The 18,938-nt window shown below is 34.4% G+C and overlaps 2 protein-coding genes across 4 annotated transcripts in view; one reads left to right on the top strand and one right to left on the bottom strand.

Annotated features, from left to right (window-relative positions):
• Positions 1–3,081, top strand: part of Ccdc152 (coiled-coil domain containing 152) — a 45,262-nt gene extending 42,181 nt beyond the window's left edge. Inside the window, exons 7-8 of the mRNA XM_048814018.1 lie at positions 2,062–2,145; positions 2,426–3,081. Coding sequence (XP_048669975.1) covers positions 2,062–2,145; positions 2,426–2,548 — 207 coding nt within the window. The 3' untranslated portion in view covers positions 2,549–3,081. The remainder of the gene's footprint in view (positions 1–2,061; positions 2,146–2,425) is intronic.
• On the bottom strand, positions 2,657–13,672 carry Selenop (selenoprotein P). Of its 3 annotated transcripts, XM_048814015.1 has the most exons (6): positions 13,518–13,656; positions 13,441–13,443; positions 9,856–10,071; positions 8,620–8,832; positions 6,456–6,573; positions 2,657–4,124 (listed from the first exon to the last, which is right to left on the bottom strand). In XM_048814015.1, the coding sequence occupies exons 3-6, from the start codon at positions 10,056–10,058 to the stop codon at positions 3,543–3,545; spliced, it is 1,116 nt and encodes a 371-aa protein (XP_048669972.1). In that variant the 5' UTR covers positions 10,059–10,071; positions 13,441–13,443; positions 13,518–13,656; the 3' UTR covers positions 2,657–3,542. The 3 variants fall into 3 exon arrangements, with proteins under 3 accessions (XP_048669972.1, XP_015345952.1, XP_048669973.1); XM_015490466.2 differs by lacking the exon at positions 13,441–13,443 and having other exon boundaries at positions 13,518–13,672; XM_048814016.1 differs by lacking the exon at positions 13,441–13,443 and having other exon boundaries at positions 3,574–4,124; positions 13,518–13,672.
• Positions 13,673–18,938: the final 5,266 nt, after the last annotated feature.

Here is an 18,938-nt window from a genome sequence, read left to right as displayed (position 1 = left end):
CCTTCCCCCGTCTCGAACCCAGAATTCAGCCCTGAGTACGGTGCTTGCATGGCTGGCAGAAACTGCAGCGCTGTATCCCTGCGTCGCTATCTCCTCGTTTCCCAGCGCACGCTGCAGACTCTAGCCGCGGGGCGATTTGCTGAATAAGCAGTGTTACCCTCCGTGCGACAAACCTCTCGCGTTTAAGTCCCCGTAGCCGATCCTCGTGCGATGGAAATCCTTCCTCCAGGTTCCAGAGCACCCCACTATTGCTGGAAATTCCTAACAAGATAGCCTTTAGCCGTCCTGACTTGTCATACTCCCACACAGTGAAGCAGCACACGGGGGCAATGCACTCCCCTCGCCGCCATCTTCCTAAATCTCCCTGAGGCTCCAGCTCTAGTTCTGAAGCTAATCACATGTCAGAATCTCAAAGATCCTGATATTTTGACAAAATATCTGTCCTTTAATTTTGTTCTTTATATTTTACCAGTCTCCTTTCTATATTCTTCCATCTCATTATGCTTCCCCACTTCAACTCCCATTTTACTTCATGTTGTAAGAATGCAAAGATCTCCGGGTATGGTGGTTCATGCCTTTAATCCCAGCAGCTCCGTAGGCTGAGGCAGGAGAATCACAAGCTCAAGGCCAGCTTCAGCAACTTAGCAAGACCCTTTCTCAAAATAAAAAAGGGATGGGATGTGGCTTAGTGTTTAAGTGTCCCTGGTACAAAAAAGATAGTTCATAGGTCTTAGTTAAAATATACTGCTTATTCTCCAGAAACTGGTATATTCTTGGGGTGCTTGATGAGGTAATATGTGTAATCATATGGCAGAAAGGGGACTTATGTTGATTTTAGAAGTTCTTTGCTGATGCTGCTGGCTTATCACTAAGTATACCCACAAACAATAAAGAGGACGGATGGCCAACTGAAATAGAATAGGTCGTGTTTCAAGATTCACCATTGACTTTTAAACTATCAGTTGGGAGCCTGTATTTTGTTTATTATCTAGGGTTTGTCATTAGTCTAGTTTAAGTATGCTGTTAACCTATATATGGAACTCTCATCTGTCTTTGTTATACCTACATTTCTCCCCTCAAACCAGAACACAATTTTATGGAGAGTTTAGAAGTCCTCAGAGGCACAACACTAAATTAGAAAGGAAGAATTATAATGCAGTATTGTTCAAAATAAAATTGGTGTGTAAGAATGATCTATGAAAATTTTTAACCTGACTTAGTTTAATTTGAATGAATAAAAATTCAAAGTAAATCAATAAATTACATCCAAATTCTACTACTTAGCTTCAGTTTCTAGAAAAGGACAAGTAAGCTTTCCTCCTATGACTCCTATAACACTACATTTTCTTGACAAAAGTGCCCTTATGAGAATGTAAAAATATTTTTTCTATCTTTAACTTAAACTAGATTCTCAGCTCTGGTTGCATTATAGAATCAGCTGATGCTGACTGGGTATATAATTAAGTGATAGAGTGCTTGCCTAGCATGCACCAGGCCCTGGTTTCAAGCCACAATACTGAAAAAAAAACAACTGATGTTTTGAGAAAAGAGAGTATGCTAGCTATACCCCAGAGTCTCTAAAATAGTGCCCAGGTATTTGGTACTTCCTAAAGTTTCACCAAATAATTTTTTTTAATTTTTAAAATTTGTTTTAATTAGTTATACATGACAGTAGAATGCATTTATACACTTTGATGTATCATACATAAATGGATGGAGTTGGAGAATATCATGCTATACGAAATAAACCAATCCCAAAAAATCAAAGGCTGAATGTTTTCTCTGATATGCGGATGCTAATTCACAATAAGGAGGTGGGCACTAGGGAAGAATAGAGTTCCCCAAATAATTTTAATATGCAGTCAGGTTTAATCTTGTTTGGATTTTCTTTGCTCTTTCTTTAAAATTGTTTCTTAAAAGATTTTTATGTTGTCATATAAAGAATGCACTTAAATTATAGAGTATGTGTCAAAGGATATTGTGAATATATTTATAGAAACATTTAATTTTAGTTATTGAACTAGAATCTTCTCAATAACTTTCTTTTTAAATTTCATTCAGTTTGATGCCAAACTAGCAAGACTTCAGACCAAATCAAAATCATATACAGATGCTACTGTTTTGCCACAGAGTATCTACAGAAGGGTATGTGAGATTTTTATCCCATGACTATTATTTAAGAAAATAAATTTTCTTAATGTTTTTCTATAAGTTACCTAATATTAATCTAAATATATTTAACAGATTTTTTTTGTATCCTTATGCCAGTTTTACCCATTAAATCTCACAAAACTGAAGTTATAAGCTTTTCAAAATATCTTTTTAAATACAATCTTAAACCAGAGTATAATTTGTTTTTCATTACTTGTTTTAAATTTTATTATTTCTGAATTGTAATGAAAGTTTTTTTTTCTGCTTCATTTAGAAGCTTCAGCATCTTCAAGAAGAAAAAAACAAGGAGATTGCAATTCTTCGTAATAACATTCGGGATTTAGAACAGCGCCTTTCTGTTGAAAAAGATTCTCACCTTAAGCGTAGACGGTTTTGAGCACAGCTATAAATTCCTTATTACTATTTAATTTATTTAAAGACAATGGAAAATTTATTTCTATGTTCAGTATAAGCATACTACCTAAATAATAAAATTAAAAACAACTTTAAACTTTTTTATTGAGTTTATTTAGACACATCCATATCTTAGCCATCTGCATACTACATTCTTGCTTAACAGTATTATCCATAAAGGAGTTCAAGTTTAGAGGGTTTAATTTCCCTATTAAACCTTCATTGACTATGGAAATACTCTAGGAAATCTAAAAGATAGACAACATTCTTTTCTTTCCCATTTCGTCTTTCAAGACAGCCAAATAACTGTATCATACTCTTCAAATTCAGAAGAGTGTGATACAGTGTTAAAGAAAGAAAATAAGATACAAAGCCTTTATTTGTAGATGATAGTAAAAATCAAGATATGAGTATTAGATACAAAAAAGTAAGCAGATATTAAAAATGTAGTCACATATATTTTCTTAGCAAAATAGTCATGTGTTAAGTATTTCTGGATCTTAAACAGAACCCACCTCTTTCTTTAAAGTTTTAATCAGTTAAAAATGTAAGATTAAAAGATAATATTATTTTGAGAGATAAGTAAAGAAAAGTGGAAAACATGTCTTCGTTGTTCTTCCTCCATTCTAAGTTACTAACTATCCAACAGAAACCCCTAGGTCATAGTTTACGTTTCTGTTCTCATCAATGCAAATAGAATACTGGAAAAAGAAAAAGAAAGACATATTAACCAAAAGCTGCAATCACTTTTCAGTTGCCTCCTAATAAAAATATTGTTTGGGTCAAAATTTCTATGGCATAAAATTTAAAATTTAGAAACCAGTATAGTAGATTTCTCTGTTTGCACATTATCCAATTCCTGGCTTTGGTTCACTAATTATTAATTATATGACTTGTAAAAATGCTGGAAATGAAATTGTGTCTAGACCGGCTTGGGGAGTACATCTTATTTTAAACATTTAGTTTGAATGTCATTTTCACTTTTTTGCCTTATTTTTTCAGCTTCAATTGGTGCCAACTTCTGTGGGATCAAGCTGCTGACTTCTTTGTCAGGCAGCTGGAGGCTTTCGTCACTGACAAGATTCAATGACGTTCTCCTCTGCCCTAAGTCCCTGTCAGCTACATAAAGATGGGAGGTTTTCAGCACACTGTCAGGTGATTGCAGACTCTCTTTTTTCAAATATCAGATGTCGACAATGGCAGCAACAGCTACTAGAAGCTGCCTGTGGATCTTTGAACAACTTACACTGTAATTGATTTACACATCCCTTTTGGCAGAGTTTCCTTTGTGCAAGTGAAAGTTGTAAACCTTCACTTCCTGCCATCTGTCAGCTCTCTGAGTTACCCTGCCTATACTGGCCCTTGTGCTTTTTATGGTGATGAAGGTCTAGAGGAGCAGGGTTTGAAGGAGTATCTGCTGCTCCTGGTTGCTGATTCTTTGAAAGCTCACTGCTCCCAAGATGCTGATGGCTGTGATGGTGATGTGGCTGCAGAGCCTCAATTGTTTTTTCCACAGTGGGCAAAGATACATTTCTACAGAAGTCTTCATTTTCAAGAGTCTGTAACAAATTTGTAAATCACTTATCAATAAGCTTGCAAATTTAGCAGGAATGCAAAAAAAATTATTTGTAGAACTGACATACATGGGATTCCAACTAGTTAATTAGGATAGAGCTGATTTTGTGTTTCTTGCTTTATATTAATGAAAAAGAGTCTAATGTTAGTCTCAACCCCTAGACTTTTTTTGTTAAAAGCTTAAAGAGAAAGCCAAACTGTGTATAGCTGAGAAGTAAAATTAAGTAAACTGGCTAAAAGAACTTAAGTTTCCATGAAGTCAAAACAAATGTCAAATCCTAAAATCAGTTGACCTACATGGAACCTTTTGCATCTGTGCCAACAATACATCTACTCTAACATTGTTTTCTGAAGCAAATTAGTTTTTCTTTGATAAGTAAAAAATGGCAACAAACTCTGCTCAAAAATTATAGTTTTCCATACTTCAGTGTATGGCAGGAAATGTTTTGATTTAACCAAAGCTTTGCCAATGTGTCTCTGCTATAGTTCTGTCAGGTGAAAATAGCAAGTTACTGCCTGTTTTTCACTGACCATAATCTTCCATTACGCATACTAATTCTTTCATTTTTTGAAAAATTATTGTTTTGTGTACCCACAAACATACTTCAGGCCTACAGATATCACAGTGCAATATTAAACCTCAACCTAAAGTTGATTTGTAAAAATTACAAAATGAACTTGAGAACCCAGTGAATCACTAAGTGGTATGACAATGTTACGAAGTTACAAATTCCATTGGATTTTTAGCATACATTTACTAAAGGGTATACTTTCTGGTTATTTATGAATTCTTTTAAATGAGAACTATGTATTTGATTCTAAACTTATAAAGTTTAGTAAATGTTTAAAATAAGTGTTAAATGATTTGACAAACATAAATAGCAAATACTAATCTAGTTTCAGAAAATCTATTAATTACTGACTGATTCTACAGTGCATATTTTTTCACATTTTATTATTTCTGAAATTAGAGTGTATCTTACTGTTGATGGTGTTTTTAACACAGTGTTGTACTTTAATTGGCAGCATTTTTAAAGTATATCAAATAATGTTTATATAATTAATGACATCTAGGAAATAATGAAATAGAAAAGCTCCTATCTCATTTGTCTATGGGATACATATGGTGTATTATTCTTATTTAAATGTTATTCATAAGGTTGAGTTGTGGTAGAGTGCTTGCTTAATATGCAAAAGGCCCTGGGTTTCATCCCAAGCATTCAGAAATAAATAAATAAATAAATAAATTTCACAAATTTTAAGTATATTATAGGAATTGTTTTTGCTTTTTTTCTATATATCTAGGTATATTTATAACTATCAGACACTTGCACAAATACAAAATACAGAAATGATACCAAAATAGGAGATTAGACATTGAGTTAATATTTTATTTCCATTACTCAGTCTCCTCATCTTTAAAATCATAAAATAACTATCACAGGATTATTATGGTATATGAATGGATTAAAAAGTGACAAATAAGTAATTATCCTGTTGTACTCCTTACCAATTAAATTAAGTTGTTTGTTAAAATGAAAGGTGGTGGCTTTCTTTAGACCTGGGAAAAATCAAAGTACAACTCACAAATCAAATTCAGAATTGTTTTTAAACCTGAGTTCAAATTCTGCCAGTCTGCCCTATCAAGGAAACTTTGTATAGAATTATTTTCTGTTCAATAAGAGAGAAAATAAGTCTAGTTAATATATTATTATTTATTCTGTTTGTTAAAATATTTAAATATAGTGTTTCTCATAACACTTTTAGGTAATGAGTGGAAAACTTACTCCACTTTCTATTAAATTAAATAATTAAAATTTCAGAATGGGAAGAGAGTATAAGTTCTTCACAGAAAAGCTGGTAGTCTTTCATCCTCGATATAAGTAGTTATCTTGCCTCAATTCCTTGACAGGTAATGCCATAGGTAAGCTTTGCTATCACTATGCTCTTATGTGAACATTTTCAGGTTACTACAATAATATTTTTGTATATGTTTCCTAAATTTTTTGAACATTTATACTCATGCAATATCATTTGATGGTAATTAAAATATGTGACCTACGTTGATTGTTGTTGTCTAAAACCCTTCTGGCTAAAGGCAGAATTATGGGTCTAAAAAAGATGTTTGAAAGTATGTGTTATATTTTACGTAACAAAAAAGCGTGCAAAACAGTGTAATTACAAAATTAAACCAGTAAATATGGTAAACCAGTAAATATGTTAATTAGATAATTGATTATGAAACACTAACTTATTTTGATAAGCTCTTAAAAGATTTCCTCTTTTCTCCCAGTAAAAATAATTGAGAAAAATACCCTGAAAGAGCAGTTTCCACATCTGTCTTCACAGTAAGCAATCTTAATGGCATCTTCTACATATGGGAAAGTTAGGAAGGAGTAAGGCAAACCAAGATGATATACAAGATGGCCACATCTAGAAAAAAAGGACAAATGCAATGTTATTACAATATTTTTTTGTATTGTGATCCTACTCAAGCACATTTTGGCACAGGTATTATAGGTTTCATGGTCTGAAACTTAAAATTCTTTACCTTCAGTAAATTTCTGTGGATTGGATCTACAAATGAACTTCCAGGCTCCATATACCAGATCAGGACTATAGTAAGTTTAATCTTAGCATTTATATATATTATTACTACTATTAAATTATACCAAAATGTATAGTATAGTCATTGTGACTTGGTCAAACATGATTTTATAACTGACATAAATTCTACAGAGCCCAAAACACTGACTTATAAATTAAGCTGTGCAAACCACATAAGATTTTGCAACTGGTAGGGCAGTAAAAATTCCAAACCAGAAATCACAGTATAATAAAAAGATCTAGAATTGGCCATTAGCACATTTATTTAAAAATACATCTAATGCAACAAAAATTTCAGCACAATGAAGAACTCAAATTCTCAGAAATTGTGAGGTTCAAATATTTTTCTTGCCACATTTTACCCAGTAAGTATATAGGGTTTTATACAAACATCAAAGTGTTATATTTTATAACTGTCTAAGTTAGAAGTTTAAAGGCCTAAAAGAAGGAAATGTAATATTGAAAACGTATTTAATAAAAGACACATAGGGCTTAGGCCTAGGCAGTGGGTGGCTTATCAGACTCTGAAGAGCCAGAAGAAAACAAAGTACCCACTGAGAATATTTTTACAGCAGGTATTGTATGCATTGAGTTTCTCTCAAAACATGACTGTCTTATTTGTTCATAAATTCAAATGAATATTTGTACAGATGATGCTTAAATGATTAGCACACTTTATAGTTCAGAAATGCAAATGTGTTGTCTTAAAATTATAAATTAGAGATAAACAAGACTACAAAGTGTGGTTTTTCATATACACAATACTTAGAGTAGAATTGTGCCTGGTCTGCAAATGGATTCTTCTGTTTACTTAATCAGAATGCCAATTCATGGGGAAAATATATAGTCGCTTCAACTTTACCTAGTTGAATGATGAACTCTTTTACATTGCCTTTCCTTGAAGAAAGCCATTTCAAACATATAGAAACCAACCCTTAAATGGGCCTATTTTGAAATTGGGTATTTGAAAATAAAACAAAATGAAGTGTCTTATTGTAAAATCACTATTAAAGCAGAAAGATAACAAGTAGGAATTGTTGCAAAAATCTAGAGGAACAGTCACGGAGGAAGTAACTTGAGGTAGTGATTATGAAGAAGAGATAAATATAATGAGGATTTAGAGTCCATAGAAAGTCACAACTGACCCAACATGGAAGGTTGGATAGAAGTCAGTAACCCATACCTGTCACCATTTTCTGAAGGGCAGATGGAAGCAAAACTACCACACACGATGGTGTCTGTGATGTCCTATAACATATTAGATGATGGCTGGCAGGAGGAAGGAGTGGAAGCCATAATGCTCGACCACCTCTTTCCCCAAAAGCATCCCTTTCTGTAACTCTCACAAAGATTAAAGTAGAAGCAGGTTTTAGGAGAAGATAATTATCTTGAATTTAAGATATTTGTGAACATTTATTAAGTGGATATTCTAGTCTGGAGTTTAGTCATTGTGCTTGAGTTTTGTATATATTCGGGATCATCAGAATATATAATTGTAGTCAAGGGATAGATGAAATTGCTCATGGGCATGCAGAATGTGCAGACTGTGAGGAGAAAGAAATCTCAGTCATTCTTAATAACATAAACATGCACAGAAGAAACACAGGAAGAATGCCAGAGGAAGAATGAGGAGGAGGAAGAATTATATGGGGAAACCAGCAGAGTGTAACCTCAAAAGATCAAAAGTTGAAACTGTTTCAAAAACTTAAGATGTGGTATTAATTTCTAAATGTTAAAAAAAAAAGATTACATGACAGGAGAACTGAAATATGGCATTGTATTTAACAATAAATATTGTCATGTCTGGTGTAAATAAATACATACAAAGGAAGTAGGTATATTTTAATTTGGGAGGTGTGAGTGTATACAGACCTGTCATATATGAGGAAGTCATCTTTGTATCCATTTAAGAGTGTCCAGACATCTTTTTGGTTTTCTTCTTGTTGATAAACAGGAATATGGTCTGAAACCTTATTTTTAAGATGTATGTATTTTAATTGAGAAGAGATTCCTTGATGATTAACAACAATATAGGAAATATTAGAATATCCTTCTTTTTCCAATTTTATTCGCAGGTCTTCCAATCTAAAATATTTTGGGGAAAAATTCAGAAAATGATTTAATAGGATTAATAGTTTCTTCTCTCTTTCTTCACACAGTTTTTTTTCTGCAAAACTCTCCTTCTTACTATTTTGACTGACCCATATTTTTCATATTGTTATAAGATTCCAAAACTTTCATTTTTAGAATTATTTAAAACTTGTGCTTAGTTAAAACTGTATGCTAAATGCTTTCACAAACATTAGTCATTTAGTCTTCAGATTAACCTCTTGAACTGACTATTTTTAAAATTTATCTTACAGACACAGAGATTCTGCTCAATAAATATTTGCAGAATAACCCTACAAATATTTTGATATAGATTTGCTAAATGACCCAACACCTTTGATAGAAAATGTAGTGTTTATTCTACTCTAGCAAAACACCCTTCTCTGCTCTTATATTGGTAACTGACCCATTATCAGGAGTATGTTTTAGAACATTTTCATTTCACAAACAACACATATTGAGTAAGAAGTTATAAAATATAGGTTCACAAAAAGGAACAATATTCATAATGCCAAGAAAGTCACTACCAAAAAGTCACTACAAATATTTTGGTGTATATCCTCCTTGTCTTCTCTCTTCTAATTTATTAAACACATAAAGTTTTTCCAAAAATATGATTTAATAAACACATTGTTCCCAGTTATGTTTTACTGTATGTACATATGCATGTGTTTATTTAATAGTTTTTCCCTAAAGATATCCTAAGCCAGGGCTGGGACTGTGGCTCAGCAGTAGAGCACTTGCCTTGCATGTGTGAGACACTGAGTTTGATCTTCAGCACCACATAAAAATAAATCAACAAAATAAAGGTAGTGTGTCCATGTACAACTAAAAACATATATATGTTTTTAGTTGTACTAGGACACAGTACCTTTATATATATATATATATACACACACACACACACATATATGTATATATATATATTTTTAAATATATATATATTTTTTAAAAATAAACAAAAAGATATTCTAAAAAACCACAAAAAGACTACCTTACCTGGATGCCTGCAGAATGCACAGGTATCAGCTAGCTTGAAGAAGAGCAACCACAGTCACTGAACCGTGGGAGTTCTGCATTGGATTTTGATCTCTTATGCTCCAGTCTGGGGGTTGCTTACAAATGAAGTTTTCACCCTGGCTCTCTGTTCCTCCATAGGGGAGAAAACAGAGAGCCAGGGCAAGTCCCAGGCTCCTCCACATTGCTGGGGTTGTCCTGTAAAAGAGAAAACCTGTAATCATCTTCATAGATAATGTAACATTCTAACTATGAATCATATAAATCCAGCAGGTATATCATTCTACTTCCTATAAATACCTAGCCTGTGGGTTTTGTCTTCATTTTGTTTGGCTCATTTTAATGAGCCTCCCTGCAACAAATCTTCCTATAAAGAGGAAGGTATCAGCTAAAGGTGGGGGTGGGAGGCAGTTAAAGCACCAATTAGGTGTAGTGAGATACTGTAGTAAAAATGCTATGGAAATTTGCCTGGTCAGGCAGCCAAGCACTTTCCTAGAAGATACAGGTTTACACTGTGTTTAGACTGGTTTGTATAGCATTCTGCAAATACAATCTGAGTTTCATTTGAGATGCACTGAGTTCTGATTACTTCTTTCTGCTTTCTGACAATCTAAGGAAGAAGGGTAAGTAGAGAATTCTACACAGAAATTAAAAAAAAAAAAATTGAAAGAGATCTCAGGAAGAAAGTTGGCAGTGAGGGCAGTATACCAACGTGCATGTGGCTCATGTGAGCCTGTAGCTCTTCAAGTTCAAACCTTCCATGTTTATAAATACCTTGGTTATGACTCCCTTTCACTCCTTAATCCTTAAAGTATAGCTGTATGGTAATATTACAGGATTTGAATTTCTTCAGATATATGACTGTCTGCCATAACGTTACTATGAAAACCAAGATAAATATAAAGGTAAAAAAATTTGACCCAGGTGAAAGTTTACAGATCATTGTTCCCTGTGCCATTTAATACTCATTAAAACTATACTCAATTAGTCTATTTTTTGGTTACACTACTTTCAGGAAGCTCCTGAGACAAGACAGCAAAAAAAAAAATGCCCTCTGAGCTGAGAAGTTAAGATATTAAATGCCTGACCAGAAATATTATCACAATTAGGGCCAGCCCTCTCAGCTAAGAGGTGACAACAACAACAACAACAACAACAACAAAAAACTGGGTGCGAAGTAATGGGGAAATGGACATATTCAACAGAAATAAGCAAAGAAAATGCACACAGGTAATTCCAGTTTATTTTGATGTAAGAACCTATACACATGAGGGCAAAATTCCAAAACTAGGAAGTCAGTGCAGTTTTAGGCACTAATCTACAATTAAAAAGCACTTTTTTTTTTTAATGGAGAAAGCTAACAATAAGTAACCTTGAGTGAACCCAGAATTCTAAAAATGAGTAGAGGACTATGATGTAGCTCAGCGACAAACTGTTTGCCTTGCATTCACAAAGCCCTGGAGTCAATCCCCATTTCCAAAAAACAAAACACCAAAGATTAGAACCTTTAAATCAGAATGATCTAGGCTAGGCTCAATCTGATATATATCAGGCAGATATACTCTGAATTTTTAAACACTTGATCAACTTGGTGGAATGAGACAGACATTTTTACTCTCTGTACATGTATGCACGAATGGTGTGACTCTGCATCATGTATAACCAGAAAAATGAAAAGTTGTGCTCCATTTGTTTACAATGAGTCAAATGCATTCTGTTGTCATATATAACTAATTGGAACTATATATGTGTATATATATATATATATATATATATATATATATATATATATATATATAGTTTCAATTATATATATAAATTTATATATATATATATAAATTTTAAAAAACTTGATCAACTTTCACATTAAATAATGCCCCAAAATACCAACTTAGATATGATATCTTGATAAGACCCTAACTAATGAAGGACAGAATATAAATGACTTCAAGCTGCCTCAATATTCTAATATTTTTTAGATTCTAATATTTTTTAAAAAGAAGATCTGTTTGAACTAAGTCTGAAAAATTTAAGGTAGTATTTGCATGATAATACAGTTATCCTTGTAATCACTGTCACTTACTGAGCATTGCTAGAACTACACACACACTGTGCTAAGCCCTTTTACATATCATGTTAGTTAACCCCAACAATCATGTCACCATTATCCCTTTTGCAGTTCAAGAAACTGGCTGAGAGAGTTTAGGTGTCTTATCTATAATCACAGGTGTTAAGTTACAGGAGAGACTGGATTCAAACCAGTTCTATCAAATCTGAAATGCGACCTTTTAGCTACTGCAACATATTGACAGTTTTAGATAGATCACCTTGCAATAACTATAGCAGCCTGTTTGGTTTATGCCTAGAATGGCAATAAAAACATCAGAATAATTTAAGCTGTTTTATTTCTTAGTAGAATGACTAGATTTTCCAGGGTTTTTCTAGGCAATAAATTCATGTGAGGCCCTGAGTTTGACCCCAACCACCAGAAAAGAAAGAAATTCAGTAGTTACAGAATATTCATTATAAAGATCGCGCCTGATACTCACTTTACCATAAAGCACAGAGTTTCCAATCACTTAATAACAATTGTGAATGAAAAGATGATTTTTCCTCATTGGGTTTCTAATGAAAAAATAAGCCATTGGCAGAGGGTGGTGGATTAAAGAAATCTTACTTTATGATCTCCCTGTCTTTTCAATCAGTAGGCTGTTCAATTTTGTTTGCTTAAAATAATTTTACATAATAAAATTTTTATTTTAATTGTAATTGTCAGTTGATTATGTAAAAATAATGAGGATAAATAAATAACAAAATTGGATTCACTGAAAACTGACCCAATAAAAAGTGGAAAGTAGTTGTAAATTTCAGATCAATTTTCAATCACACAACCTGGAATTAGTTCTCCATATGCAGACCTACATTTGTTTAAAATTCCCCACTAAAAGGATATGCAGCTACTTTCTCCATTCTCTCCTTCTGAACTTCAGAACAGCATCTGAACCCCCCCTCTTTACCTGAAGGCTCCCATTCTCCTCTACTTAACCCGCAAAACTTTGAATTTACTCACAGACCCCTGATTGAAACATGACTTAATTCCTTTAAGAATGATGCTACTTCTGCACTGTGAATGGAGTCTATTCTTGTCTCTCCACCCCCTTATCTTTTTCTTTTTTCTGAAACTGTTCTCAATATCCTTACAATGCTGTAGAATGAGCACATTTCTAACTGCTCTTCAAATCCACAGGGCTGGTGTTTAAGCCCTGTTTTTTTGTTGTTGTTTTTTGGGTTTTTTTTCTCACTCTGCATTTGGGTGGGAAATACTTGAATCTGATCATATGACATTGCCTACTTAACATCCCAGACTCCACAGAGTGAAAATGCTAGGTTTCTGCAGCTTCCTCCGTGCTCAGCTGTGCAGAGCAGAAATCAACAAGAAAGCCCACACTGTGTCCCCCAGGAACTTCACCTGCCACACCCAAACTTAGACTCTTGTTCCTTTTCTTTTTTATTATGTTTATTTCCTTTAACCAACATTTTAAAAAGTCAATTCTAAGGGGGAAAAACGCACTTTATCAGACTCAAAAAGTATTTCCCAAACTCTAAAAGAATCAATTATTGGAAAACACAAAGTTCCTACTTACGCAACCCCTTCTGACAAGACAAGCCTGTTTCCTTTCTCTTTGCTTTGCAGCTCCACAAAGCCACAGCAAGAAACTCTGATATTTATAGCCCTGTTGTTTACCTCACCCCTCAGCTATGGTTCAAAGTTCAATGCAATCTCTCAGTGCTGTGACCTTGCAAGCACAACAAAGCCCCCAAACTGATTAAGATTATTATTTACTTTTTTAAAAAGTGGCAGGTGCTGTCGTACATAAAGAGGAACAGGTTTGACACTTACTAATTCCTTCCCTGCCCTTTTCAGTCACCCCAGTATCTAGGATGTAATGGTACAGTCGGGGGCGGGAGGAAGGACTAAGGGTGGAGAAGACCTCCCAAGTCCTGTTCTTTGCCAAACTTCAACAGGGAAAAACATTTGCTGAGCCAGCAAGTTGTGCTGCTGCTTTATAAAATAAAAAAGAATTTTTTTTTTCCTTTCCTATTCCTTTGTGGTGACAAGATGCTATCTTAGTCCACACACTGTGAACTTTGTTAGAACACTCACCTGCTCTTTCAAAGAATTCTGGTCTCTCACTGTTACAGATGCTGTTAAAGACCAGTATAGACTGTTTTGCTGTGTTTTAAACTTGGATCATTGTGAGATCTAGGAAGACCTCTGCTCTTTTTTTGATGTTGTTGTTTTGTTTGTTTTTGCATTTACAAAGAAAAAGTAGAAATCTCCTATCTGAAGAAAATCAAGCCTCATTTTATCACAAAAGTCCTACTCCCTGGTGGGTAGATATGATCAAAGCACTGTTTTATGCATATATGGACATATCACAATAAAATTCATTAATCCATATAATTAATAACTGTTCATAATTAATAACTGTTGATAATTACAATTTTTTCAAAAGAATCCCTACTCCCCGAAAGATCTATGTGTCCCATGGAATTTTTAAAGAATCTAATGTGAAATCTTTACAAATACAAGTTTCCTACAAAAAAAAATTGGAAAATTTCTTCTCTTTCAGAAAGGGGAACCTCATTCCAGCAACTATTATAGGCTGGCACATTTGAGTGAGTAGAGTTAGAGTCCCCCAGTTTCCCTCACCTTTTGTCCTGATTGAAAATTACAGAATGCCTTGAACACTCTGAGACTCCAGCCCAAGCCAACACCTTGAACATTCCCAGCCACTAATAAATGTATTTAGATTGTTCGCAAAACACTGAAAGAAACTGGCACCCAGCCCTGAGCCAAAATTTCTGAAAGTCTCGTATTAACTCTGACCCCTTTACTGCCGACATAGCTAAGTAAAACACCTTTTCACTCACTGTTCCTTGCAAGGATAAGCTGCAGCATTGATAAATGTCAATGCTTTGGACTAATCACCCTGGAGTTTAGTGCTTCTTACAGTTTGGGGCACTCATTTGTGGGAATTTCCCTTTCACCTCTCACTGCTTTTAAGGTGACTCCAGTTTATTGGTTTAGCAGGACAAGGCACAGTGATAGATGATGTCATCTCTAGAGAGTGACAGTTTTCAAGTAAGCCTTGCTTTTACTATCAATGCATTTTGTCCAAACAGACCCCTATTGATTGCCATCTGCTGGATAACTATTGTACAAGATGCAGAAAATACAAAGAAGCTCAGATGTTGTCCTTCCTATAAAGAAACTTCATATCAAATTAGATGCCATTTTTTAGAAAGCTCAATTCTGTTTTCTTTCACCAAGCAGCAGTTTTGGGGTCTTGTCCCTTTAAGAATCCAAGCAAAATAAACCAAACGCAGGAAGTCAATGGTTGTATGTTCTCTCTCATGTGGGGAAGAAAGGGGAAAAGGGTGTGAGAAAGATATGTGGGGAGTCATATGAAAATAGAAGGGACACTAGTAGAATAGAGGAGCCCCTTCCTCTATTTCTTCCTACCAGGGGTAGAGAGAAAGGGAATTAAATTGACCAAATTATATTGGTATATTGTATGCATGTACAAATATGTAACAGCAAATCCACTATTATATATAACTATAATGCAGTAATATTAAGTTATTAATCAAAAAATTTCAATTAAAACCCTAATTTTTTCTCCTCAGAAAAACTGAATATATACATACTCAATTTTTTTAAAAAAATCTTTGTATGAAGCAGATAGTCTTCTCTGTAGTTCATTTTCTTGACAAATTTAAATAGTCATATTGTTTTATCTGCTGCAGAAAAGCAAGTATTTCACCATCTCTTTCCTTTGCATCCAGCTTAGCAGCTGCCTCCTGCCCCAGAAGGACTCCTGCCAAGTGTGCAGCTGGCTCCAAAAAAGCATACCCAAGAGTGTATGTGTGTATGTGTCCAGGATTGGATATGACTAAAACCCCAAAGTGCAAAACAGAAAGGAAACTTGCAAGATTTGAAAGGAATTCATTCTTAGCTTCTTCTATGCTGGGTGACCTAGAACCATTCAACATTTTTAAGAAAGCAGAGTTTTCAAGCAAGCATTGATCAGATATTAAATCAAATTCCATTAAACAAACAAGTTCTTATTGGCTGCTTATGTAAGATGCAATTCTAATTTGGGGACTACAGAAATTTAAAAATAAACAGTAAAAAATTCTATATCCTTTGTTGCCCAGGACCTCAAATCTCCTAGAGTAGACAGACAAGTAAGCAGAAAAAAAAAAAAAAATCAGACTGAAGTGTGATTGTGTCTAGGATGCCTATAAGTACGGATTCTGTTGGAACCTTCGACATGAGAAAAAGGAACATTGAACCCAGCTGGAGATAGAGTGGGTGTCATAAGGTTGGCATATCCTGAAGCAAGTTCAACAGTTACTTTATCTTGGATTTTACCCACCTACACAGTACCCAGCAACCCTGACCAAGGCACTGTCTAGTTAGTTCTTGATGGCTGCAATAACTTTGAATGGCTATAACTTCCTGATAGGTTGCTGCCGCCATCGGCACTTAATCAGATATTAAGATTACTCAGTGCAACTGATAGACTCTCAAGTGTGACTTTGTCCTAAGGATCTCATCTCTTACAACTTCCAACCCTGGAGTCATGACTTAAAGCCTTCCTCCTGTGCCACTCTTCTACTCCTTACCATTTGTCCCCAGAATGCTTATGCCTATATTTAAGCCTTTTTAAAAATAAGCATTCTCATGATTTTATGAACAATAGGTAATTTTATGGAGAACAGGGCACAGAGAATCTGTGAGTCCATGATATAAGAGACAAGGGCTATAAACCATGATTTTATAATCGATTTATTAGCTAGAGCAGATGAGAATATGGCATCCCTCCATTAATTAACATTTATGAAACACTGATATCTCAAAATGTTAGAAAGTAGAAGAGTATTATTATTATACAAAGCACCCATGTAAAACATTAACCTCTTTGGTTTAAGTGGTGTTTTAATATACAAAGGGAAATGAGGACTTTCCCAACAGAGAAATAATGCCTTTGGACTTAAATGATCTTTTCTTCCCTTTGCATGTACCAAAAGCTGCCCTAAATATCATTCTATGAGTGGTACCAAATATAATATTGTTTTAACATCTATACTGAAAGATTGTAAGCCTCTGAAAATCCAAAGGATGCTTAAGAAAAAATAAAGTTTTGGGTTTTTTGATGCTGGGGATTGAACCCAGGGCCTTATGCATGCTAGGCAAGCCACTCCATCACTAAAGCATATACCTAGCCCAAAAGCAAGATTTTAAGAAGCAAACAAGATAAATAAGAACAATGGCCAAAGGAAGACATGGAAACAGAAGTTGGATGAGATAACACCTAGTTGGATTCTTTGAGATTCAAATGAGACTGAAGTATGCTTAGAAGAGATTTTTCCTTAAGTTCACAAGTTTACAGATATTCAGATCCTTTGATATATCAAACAAATGCAATTAGCTGGATAACCACATACTGTGCCAAATTTCACATTGTACTGAGCACTTTCAGAGAATAACAAACGTCAAAAGAACTTTTGTTTGAAAAAAGCTATAAATAATTTTTTAAAAATCTTACCAAAACTAATGCTCGGGCCTGTAGTTCCTCATGAGTTGGTATCAGCATTGACATGTGAAAAGCATGTAGGAATATTAAATGACCCCTAAAATACATTTGTCCCCTGAATGAATGGAATATCCACACAGGATAAGGTCAGGGAGTTTGGGATCAGAAGAATAATGTGGAATTATGGCCTAGTCGAATACCTGGATGGCCCAGCGGTTGGTATTTAGCTGCTCAACGGGGCAGGGTAGGAAAGGCAGAGGTAGTTTCCACTGGACAGGGAATGGAACAAATCACAGCTGTTCTCAGGGCCACAGAGGGGTCTGGATGGGAGCCTGAATCACAACAGTAGGGAGATTCACTAAGCTTGTTGGTGAATCACTGATTTCAAATAAATATTTGGAGAAAGAATGAGTAAATGAATGATGAATTTTCTTGTGAGACTTAAGAACTAAGTTTGAATTCTGAAATGATAAAATTCCTTGTAACCCAAAGACTGAGTTAACTCAGTAAAGTAAATCATTTACTAGTCTCTATCTTGATATTATATTTATCTTAGATATTTGCCATGGTCAGAATTAGCATAGTGCATCGAAGCTCAAGTGAACATTCATTTTCTCAGATAGCAAATATATGAATAGGTCTCACTGATAATATCTTAGAACTGCTGCTAATAATCACTTATTCCCATTTTCCTTAATACTTAGAGAGCTTTCAGTTGTACTTCTAACACGTTATTCAGTTTACACAGGCCAGGTTTAAATAAGTGAACCTTTTCCCCATAACTGTTCCTCTCATCTCAAATAAATGAATATTTCAAGATAATCTGTATTAATTTGGAGGGGTCCTAATTTGCCACTTCATTTTACATGTGTATATACTACCAAAAAGTCTTTCAGGACTGGTGCTGATAATTTCTCAAATCTTAAGAATGTTTTGGTAAAATCTTCAGACAAATCTTAAAAATTTTCTGGCACAATAACCAATTGAACATGATACATAAGTTTAGACAAGGTAGTTTTACAGTATGTTCAATTAAAATAATTCAACTTTTTAAAACAGAAAAGATGGTCTTAATTTGTATCTCAAACTGGTTGGAAAAGTATATACTGAATATAAATAAATATGATCATTCTCTATGAACTGTTCCACACCTATTTTTTTATTTTTATTTTTTGGTACTGGGGATTGAACCCAGGGATGCTTTTACTACTGAGTTATGTCCTCAGTCCTTTTCATTTTTATTTAATTTTGAGACAGGGTCTTCGTAAGTTGTCCTGGCTGGCCTCAAATTTGTGACCCTACCTTAGCATCTCAAGTCCCTGTGATTACAGGCATGCACCAGAGCAATCAGCCTTGCAACTACCCTTTTTTGGGAGATGGGGGGCAAGTAGGAGGAATACCGGGGATGGAACTCAGGAGGACTCAACCAATGAGCCACATCCCCAGCCCTATTTTGTATTT

Source organism: Marmota marmota, unplaced genomic scaffold, assembly GCF_001458135.2.
Source record: "Marmota marmota marmota unplaced genomic scaffold, marMar, whole genome shotgun sequence".
Lineage (NCBI taxonomy): Eukaryota > Metazoa > Chordata > Mammalia > Rodentia > Sciuridae > Marmota > Marmota marmota.
The sequence above is the reverse complement of the archived record's forward strand: the minus strand, read 5'-3'. Positions and strand labels throughout refer to the sequence as shown.